We start from the raw sequence: 9858 nt of genomic DNA on the forward strand, positions 1-9858 counted from the left end.
TGGATAGGTGGGGATGATGGGGTTCAACAGTTAGAGATAGCCAACAAAATATATGAAGTGTGCTATCTGCGCTCTGAGTTTGTCAATCGTGGTTAATTATTCACAGAATAAACAGGCATGGAGTGACTATCAATGAAGTCTGCAACCTCCATCTGTCTTTGAAAGCATTCAAATTAAAGTTAAGCCTACTCAAGGCAACTGAAACGTGCAGCTATTTGTTCCTGTACAATACAAACGATTGTGATCACAATAACGTCATGAAGTAGGAGGACAGCAAGCTTCTACTAAGCTGCTATTTATCTATTTGTTGTGCTGTGGTGATGCTGGTTCTTTGCCCGAGAACATCCTCTGCAAAGAGGAGCTTTGGGAATTCAAAATTCAAAATCCCTTTTCTTTTCTTTCTTTCTGTTTTTTTCCCCACATAAGAACCCTCTGTCGTCTGCCTTGTTCCTATGCACCGCACTTGACAGCTTCATGGGTTGGGCAGATAACGCGGTATGGAAACACGTGACCGGGCTTTGTGGAAGCTACGCTTCATAAGTGTGAAGACAGAGAGAAATAGATTGGAGAGACGCTGGAGGCGGCAGGAGCAGCAGGAGCAGCAGGAACAGCAACCTGTTTCTACAAAGCAGGAGCGCACTCCAAGAGCGAAAAGGCACTTCTGCAGACACCCGAAAAACTTAACTTGCGCAGAGAATTTGAAAAGCAAACTAATTATTATGATAAAAGTGACGATTTGCGTTTAAAGCTTTCATGGTGGTTGTCTCTCCTTTTATGTAAGATCTGAGTTGGTTGGAGGATGCGTTTCTGACTTGGACTAATGCGCGGTGAAAAAGGGCGATTCTGTGCACTTGGGAAAATTATGTAAGGTAAAAATCAGCACTTTTCTATTGCAAGCGCTACATTAATACTTAGATTAGTACTTCAAATGCCTTTTTAATGTTTCTTCCGCCATCAAAGGGTTGGTTTTTCTTTTTTTTCTTTTTCTCTTAAATGTTACGTATTTCCAAATATTAATTTACGCACCGGAACACAGGTTCCAATATACATTCCCACATTAAATGTTTAAATTCGTGTGGGAGTGTTTAAAACTGTATGTGGAAGTTATTTAATAATTATTGTTCTGTAATTTTATATGTCTCATAGTAGACTGCACAAATTTGCACAATAAGCTTAAAAAATGTATAAAACAGTACTAAGAACAAAGTGAGCTACTGTGTGGGTCATGCCTAACTAACTAACTCAGTAATACGTGTGGAAAAAAATCTGAACTGCACAGACTTTCAGATATCTGCAGTGGAAAATTTGAATTATGCGAGGATTATCCATCTTAGAGAAATTTCAGCCCAAATTTTGCACTGCTGCAAACTTGTTTCTGTTTATGGCTTGTATTTTCTTAGATTTTAAAAAAATATTTCTGAAATTTTGTTGTTGTTTTGTTTGTTTTTAAATCAATTTGTAGGTTGTCCAGACATCTTAGACTGCAGTATAACCCTCAGACGCAGCCATGAAATCTGTGCTGGATGGTGTGGCAGACACCACCTTTCGGACTATTACATCTGGTTTGCAGTATCTGGGCTCCAACGATGCTAACTATGATGACCCGCTCAGTGATGTAGACTTCAAGGGCAGCTTCTCTCTGCAGAAGCCGTTATCTGCTTTCCGCAGCAACTCTTTCCCAAACAAAGTACCTCCAGACGAGGAGCTCATCCTCAAGGGCATCCCCTTCTACCCTACCAATGCCACAGACTTGTTTGGCAACAGGAGTACATTCAAAGATGAGACTAACAATATACAGTGTGGGGAGAACTTTATGGACATGGAGTGTTTCATGATCCTGACTCCTAGCCAGCAGCTGGCTGTGGCTGTGATGTCTCTGACCCTGGGCACCTTCACTGTTCTGGAAAACCTGGTGGTGCTCTGCGTCATCCTGCAGTCCCGCACCCTCCGCTGTCGACCGTCCTACCATTTCATCGGCAGTCTCGCTGTGGCTGACCTGCTGGGCAGTGTTATCTTTGTCTACAGCTTTTTGGACTTCCATGTTTTCCACAGGAAGGACAGCCCCAATGTTTTTCTCTTCAAGCTGGGTGGAGTCACGGCATCGTTCACAGCGTCAGTGGGGAGTCTTTTCCTCACTGCTATTGACCGCTACATCTCAATTCACCGGCCTCTCGCCTACAGGCGCATCGTGACACGGACCAAGGCTGTCATAGCCTTCTGTATGATGTGGACAATCTCCATCATCATCGCAGTGCTACCTCTGCTGGGCTGGAACTGTAAGCGTCTCAATTCTGTTTGCTCAGACATATTCCCCCTCATCGATGAGAACTACCTGATGTTCTGGATCGGTGTAACCAGCGTGCTGCTTATTTTCATTATCTACGCCTACATATATATCCTGTGGAAAGCTCACCACCATGCTGTCCGCATGCTGAGCCGCGCCTCCCAGAAGAGCCTTGTTGTCTATTCAGCAGATGGGACCAAAGTGCAGACCACACGCCCTGATCAGGCACGCATGGACATCCGTCTGGCCAAGACCCTGGTGCTTATCCTGGTGGTGCTGGTAATCTGCTGGGGCCCATTGCTTGCCATCATGGTCTATGACCTCTTCTGGAGGATGGACGATGACATCAAGACAGTGTTTGCATTTTGCAGCATGCTCTGCCTGCTCAACTCCACTGTCAACCCGATCATCTACGCCTTGAGGAGCAAGGACCTGAGGCATGCTTTCCTCAGCTCCTGCAATGCCTGCAGGGGCAGTGGCCAGCAGTTGGACAATAGCCTCGAGTCAGACTGCCAGAACAGAAATACCCACATTTCTGCCAACAGGGCTGCAGAGAGTTGCGTGAAGACCACTGTGAAAATAGCCAAAGTAACAATGTCTGTATCAACTGAAACTTCTGCAGAAGCTGTCTAATTGGCCATGACGGGGAAAACTGTGTAAATGTCATCTCTCCCCTCCCCAAACAATGCCATTCCACAACGTAAAGCAGAGGTTAGGCATTCATCTCCCGAAAATTCTGACTTACATCCTCACGTAGATGCTTTAGTGGTTGCATAATTTACGTTTGTGTATGAGTACATAGTGTGCCAAAGTGCCAAATGGTATTGCAAGGTCATGTAAAGGACTCATATAACTGGAAGGGGTCATTAAAGACTATCATAAGTCTGCTGTTTACCAGAGACGTCATGATATCCAATTAGTGAAGGCATATTATATTTTTGTACTGTGAATTCAGGTTTTGAAAACAATATTTCATTTATGGGATAAGGGGCTACTGACATTTTTAAGTAGAGATGTTTTACTGTGTCATTTAGACTTTAACACGTCTTGCACCATAAAAGTATGAAATCCTCGCATCTTGACTTTCTACAGGCTTCATGTACATGTTGCATATCGACATTTCTATAAGCAAATAGAAGGAAAAAATTGATGCAAACTGTCTTTGCCATATAACATGTTACTTTTGTACTTCTGACAACACTCAGTGAGTGGCAAACGTGTGAGGAGATTTTTGAGAAATCAAAGGTGGTTTGTGTTCCAAGACAGAAAACATTATCACCATGATGAAGCAAACTCTAAGGCAAATAGATTCACAGCTTTTGGCATCGTGAAATCTGAAATGGGATCTTCTGCGGGAGAGTGACTGTCCCCGATGTCTGTTTCTTTACTCGCTGGCTGTTACACCCTCAGAGTAACGTGTCTTTGTTCCGATGTATACCTAACAACTGTACAGTGTTTTCTTGCAAAATAAAGTGTTCAGATCGACTCATTCAACTACAAAGCCGAGACAACAATAACAAAAAAGCTTTTGTTCGAGGCTTGAACAGCTCAAAAACTGAATTTGGACGCAGTGTGCTGGTCACTACTGTAAAAAACTGACTCTAGCTGCTTTCATCAAATGTATGATTTTACTGGATTCAGCCTTGTACGTGTGTGATACCTTGTGACTTGGTGATATGTTTCCAATCCTGAGTCTTTTGATCATTGCAGTGAGGTGTTTTAGTGCTACTGTTGCAGCGGGGCATCATGTTGGAAAATAACCCATGCACGGGGCTAGTGAAGTAGTTTTGGCGTAACTCTACATTTAAAAAAAAAAAAGAAGTCTACTTTTATTTTATGTATGAAAACAAAGAAACTAAGGTCTTTTCATTAGCTGGTACTTTGAATGAGAGTTTTGTGTATGCGTTCTGTGGAGCATTGACAACTGACCTTACAAAAGAAGCTCAGAAGATGTGATTTTTCTAATAGGTGATGTAGTACTTTTAATCTAGAAATCTCACAGCACAATTGTTCTGTAGACATTTATCTCGGTGTAAACTTATCCAGACAGCTGTTTATCAGTATGCTTTGCTGCCTCTTGTAATTTTGAGTATTGAAGATCAAAATGTCAACTGTCAAGTGGCTTCTGTACATTGGTGGCATAATGAGGAATCTATGACTTTAAAAATCCCAATCAGTCAAGTGTTTTTAGTATTGCTGTTCTCAAACTTTTGAATAAAGTCGCAGCTGGTGGTCACTTTGCGTGCAGTTTGTTTGTTTGATTGATTAATTAACGATGGAAAACAGGACGTTTTGCCTAATCTATCCACTCAGTTGAGAGGGACCAGACGCTAAGAAAGCACAGCGCTGAGCTCCTGAGCATCTGTGATGCTTCAGTGCCCCCTTGTGGAAGAATCTAATCAGCCTTTTTGAATAACGAGGACATTCCTCCTGTTGGATTTAGCTTTGTTACGGTTACTTATCGCAGCCCTAAAAGTGACAAATTGCAAATCACTGGCTGCAAATCATCTCCTGACAGCAACATCTGCTCTGATCTTTTTATCTCTTGGATTACATGAAGAGGGAAATTGAAACATCTGTTCTCACAGCTGTCCTGGGGATTTTGTTTAATGCAGATGCTTCAGTCTTCAAAAGAAAAAAGAAAAAAAAAAGCCATGAGGCAGCATACATGAACAGGTCTCTCAGTAGGCAGCATGGTGATTCAACGGTTGGCACTTCTGTTTCACAGCACACAGGTCCAAACCAAAACAGGACCCGGGTACTGATGTGGGTGAATGAGATTCTTAAAAGTTTGACTTCCTGTTTAAATAAAAGTTAATAACCCTGTCAAAAAAACAATAGCCTTTATTCTAATTACATTTTTCTCCTTTTTACATATTAGATCGCTGATTATGCAACAAGTCATACAAGACTAGTGAAAATAGGTCTTTTCTACACCCTTTAGCACTAATATCAGTCTTAAATCAGAATAATAATAGTTTATCGAGCCGCACAGCAGCACAGTGACACAAAGAAGAAGTGGTGAAATAAACAAAGCTAGCATATCCTGTTGTACAGTTCAAACATAGCATATGTGTACAGAGGTTGCTGAGGAAGTGATGGATGGGAAACGTCTTCAGTGTATCTGTGCAAGAGGTTGAGGGTTATTTCAAAACTCAAACCGCATCTCTGAGAGACAGACTTTTGCAATCTGATTGTTAGAAATGAAAATACCACATTTTGTAATAATTGTTTTTTTTATTATTCTTAATATTATTCTTTGCATCAAACAACACAAGGCTGAAGCAAAGAGAACACAAGTCTTTGTGTTATTAAAAAAAAAAAAAAAAAGACTAAATCAAAGTGCCACACCCAAGCTTTAAAGGGAGTCCTACAGGGTATCAAAGGTAGAACAGTTCTCGGCTTTAACATATGCGGAGCATTTTATGGCTTCTATATTCTCAGTAATAAGGAATGAGAAGAATTCAATTTGTACTTGGGGGTTTGGTTTTTAGCAAGCAGCAAGCTGTCTGATATTATATCCGACATAAAACACATATCCTAAAGTACCTTATTAACCTAACAGAGCACTTTGCTCACTTTTCTTCCCTAGAGTTTCTAAAAGTAGAATGAGAGGCAGAGCCTTCAGTTATCAGGCCCTCTCCTGTGGGAACCAGCTTGAGTTTGGATTCAGGAAGTCTTTTTAAAAACTACACTGAAAACTTTCCGTTTTGATGAAGCTTATAGTTAGGGCTGGATGAGGCGACAGTGAATGATCCCTTATTTTAAACTGGTGCTGGGCTTCTTTTGATGCACTCATTTCTTTTTCATTTACCTCTTTTCACTCCCTGTGGATTCATACATCACAACTGCATTTAATCACTAATAATGATCAAACTCTACTTTCACTTATTGTTTGGATTTAGTCTTTTCCCTTACCTCCAATCATCTGCAACAGATTCCTGCCAAATACCTGTAGGGATTATTAAAGTGTTTATTAAAGTGTTCCGATTCTGATGATTCTGTTGGAGGCTTCATGTTTTTTTCTTCCCACTGTCACTAAGTGTTTGCTCATTTCTGGTTGTTGAGTTCTCTCTAACATTTAAGTAACTTTACCTTACAGTATAAATTGCCTTGGGGTGACTGTTGTTGTGATTTGGAGCTATACAACAAAATAAAATTGAATTGGGTGAAACCTTAGGATTAATTTAAACAGAAGCTTTTCTTCATTTGTTAGTAATGACACAAGACGAAAACTCTTTTTCTGAGGCACATTCTCAAGTACATAATTTAAACGGGATTATACAATGTATGGACGACAAACAACATAGAGAACATATTGAAATCGGAGTTCTTCACCATTTAAGTAGCTGAATTTTAACTACTTTAAATATTGCTATTAACCAGTTAATTATGTTAGGCAAGCTAGTGATGATTTCGGTCGATATTTCCTCACATATCCAAGATTTAATGCTTTAAAATGTGTACTTTGAATGGTTTCTTCTAGAAAACAACTCCTAAATGTCAAGTCTGTTGCACAAATACTTTTTAAAATGTATTTGATATCATATCCTAAAGTTTTAGACGAAACTGAAACTTCGAGTGGATTTGGTACGTTTTGTGAACAAACAAAAACAAATTTAAAAAGAGTGCGTTTTCTGTGTTTTCGGGAAATGTAGTTTTCAAAATGTACAACCAAACGGATGCGAATGTGTCTAAAAACTACAATTACCTGCAAGAGCGTGTCTTCTTGCACATGCGCATTACCAAACAAACGCAAACTAATAAAAGGTAGGGCTGTCCAGACCGTTGTAGTCGGTGCTCTCAGCTAATGTGGTAAAATCTGTAATCATCTGCTTTAATGCGACGTTTTTGCGACGTTATTTTATCCTGGTCACGGTAAAATATATTCGTTAACGTGAACGTTGTGAGATTTATCAGTGGAAGACAACGGGAGACGAAAAAAAATCCGTATTTGTCTGCAGCCCGGAAAGGCTTCTACCGATCGACTTAGCTAACACTAGCTAGCAAAAGCGGTACATACCCGGGCCCAGGCCGGCGGCTTTCTCGGATACCAAGGAATTTTGAAGTTTCCTGGCTTTAAATATTTAACATATTTAAGCGTGATGGCTTGTGGAGCGACTCTAAAAAGGAGTTTGGACTTTGATCCGTTAATGAGCCCTGCTTCCCCCAAAAGAAGGAGGTGCGCCCCGGTTATGTCTCCAGTGTCTTCACCGCAGAAATATCTGCGCATGGAGCCATCGCCTTTCGGGGAAGTGTCGTCCAGACTCACCACGGGTAAGAAATGATGTCTACGTTTGATTTCACGGCCCTCTAGTTTTCTATATTTATACCACGCTATATTAACAAGTATTTCCAGTGGCGTACATGATGTAACGCTCCAAACACGATTGTGTAAAGTTAAGACAAGCATTGTTATATTTAGCGCAGCATGTGGTGGTTATTTTGTTATAAATTCAACTTCCATCGAACTTTTATGGCTTTATGAAGAAATATTGTTTGGTATTAATGTGCGGGGAGGGGGGGGGATAGTAAAAGAATAATCTCTTACAGTTTAACTGATTGATTTAATGTATTTGTCTACAGTCGGGATATACATTAAAATAATGCCAAGGCCATACTTAATGATCATATCTGAATACTGCAGCGACTCTGTCTCCATACAATCACAGCACCTCTATGTAAAGATCTCATTTAATGCTGCTTCTGTCTTTTTCAGAGCAAATTCTACACAACATTAAACAGGAGTACAAGAGGTTTCAGAAACGGCGACACTTGGACAGTGCTTTCCAGCAGGCTGAAGGCTGTCCTCTGGACCTGCAGAACATTCCCGGTGGATCTGCCTTACCAGGTAGCTATACCAGGGTTGTTTTTGAATAGGCTTGTTTTGCTGTAATCCATGAACTTCCTGTTTGAGATCAGGGTTTAAAGGGTAATATAAATGTTTAAGTCAGTTGCATGGAGTGTGGATGAGCTTATTGTGAGGGATTGTTTTGGGTTACAAGCCTGATTTTTCTCATTTTTCACACTAAATCATCACTTTTCTTTTACTGCTTTGTTTTTTTTTATATAACATTGCTTGCTTGCTGGGAAATCCTGCTGCCTAAGGCAACTCCACAAAAAGGCAGAGGGAGAACAGATGACATTCCTTCCTTATCCTTTCACTTTCTTTTGATTTTGTGTGTGTGTGGGTGGGTGGGTGGGTTTTTATTTTTATTTTTTTTGTGTGTAATTATCCCAGATGGGAGTGTACAGCAGACATTGGAGACTACAGATGGTAGAGGCCCTCTGGGTCTTGAAATTACACTTGACTTAAAGTGTATATGCTGTACTAATACTTAACCGCAGTCAACAGTGGTGTTAAGTCTAAAAATAAGTGTCAATGGCACATTTGCGTGACACTACTTCCATACATCAGGGTATTCTGTCATCAGTTCTTTATTTGAACTGTTCAGCTTCACTAAAACATTTGTCAAGACGTGCGATAATTGTGTTTAGTGTTGTTTTATTGGTAACATAAATGGCCTTTTATTCTACCAATAACAGTAACAGAAATATACATCTTGGTTGAAGGTTGGGATGTAAAAAAAATAAAAATAGACAGCAATCACAATTGGTGTATCACAGATAATTTTCTTTTATATGCTTAAAATGAGTGACAAAACCCATAAACTCACCAAAACAGTGTTTACATAGGAATGTTTGGGGGGTGGACAGATCATAAAGTGAAAACCAGATGTGTTTTAGAGTAAGATTAAGACCTGACAGCAAAGCATATGCACTTGTTTGTTTTTTAACAAGATTTAGGGCAGATGAAGTGTTTTAAACTGTAATTACAGTATGAGGCTCAGGTTAACGTATTCGACTTGACAGCAGGCCTGTTTTGACTATATTTTAGTTTTTCTCATCAGTTTTAAGTTGCTTTGTTACAACCCTCTTTTCTATTAGCGATTTGTGGTTCCTAGCTATTATCAGACAGATTTAAAACAAGCTTATAGAAAAACATGCTGGAATAAAACTATTGTGTTGCTCTGTTGTGTTTAACAACGAGAACCTGCAGCCTGCTCGTCTCCTACTTTCCTGAGTGTAGAGAAAACCACCACGAAGTATATGTGTGTGTGTGTGTGTGTGTATATAGATATATAGATAGAGAGAGAGATATATCTCTCTCTTTATCTATGTATCTCTCTATCTATAAAAAAATTAATTAATTAATTAGAGGTGAGAATCACCATACATCCCACGATACGATATTATCACAATACTTGACGTACGATACGATATTATTGCAATTTTTAAAAAATATTTTGCAATATTCAGATTCTGTACACAAAGGTAAACTTTATCAATATTCATTTTATCTAATATCAAAGTCTCACACTCAGTCTTTCTCTCATTTCAGTTTTATTGTTGACAAACTGGACGGTTTGTATTACAGTCTAGTCCAACTTAACTGAATGCAACCATCTGGTACAATTATAGCTATTCTGAACTATGCAATTTATAAAAACTATGCAGCCCCTTCAGCAACTGAAGAATTTGAAAGTAAATTAAAACAAAATATAATTTTACAT

The 9858-nt window shown here is 39.6% G+C and overlaps 2 protein-coding genes across 2 annotated transcripts in view; both read left to right on the top strand.

Moving 5' to 3' along the window:
• Positions 1-582: 582 nt before the first annotated feature.
• Positions 583-4508, top strand: cnr1 (cannabinoid receptor 1). The gene is made up of 2 exons (XM_080883419.1): positions 583-869; positions 1463-4508. The coding sequence occupies exon 2, from the start codon at positions 1508-1510 to the stop codon at positions 2915-2917; it is 1410 nt and encodes a 469-aa protein (XP_080739545.1). The 5' UTR covers positions 583-869; positions 1463-1507; the 3' UTR covers positions 2918-4508.
• Positions 4509-7041: 2533 nt separating this feature from the next.
• akirin2 (akirin 2) overlaps positions 7042-9858 on the top strand; it is a 10657-nt gene continuing 7840 nt past the window's right edge. Inside the window, exons 1-2 of the mRNA XM_080883860.1 lie at positions 7042-7561; positions 8004-8135. Coding sequence (XP_080739986.1) covers positions 7390-7561; positions 8004-8135 — 304 coding nt within the window. The 5' untranslated portion in view covers positions 7042-7389. The remainder of the gene's footprint in view (positions 7562-8003; positions 8136-9858) is intronic.

Source organism: Rhamphochromis sp. 'chilingali' (assembly GCF_963969265.1).
Source record: "Rhamphochromis sp. 'chilingali' genome assembly, chromosome: 5".
NCBI classification, from domain to species: Eukaryota; Metazoa; Chordata; class Actinopteri; order Cichliformes; family Cichlidae; genus Rhamphochromis; species Rhamphochromis sp. 'chilingali'.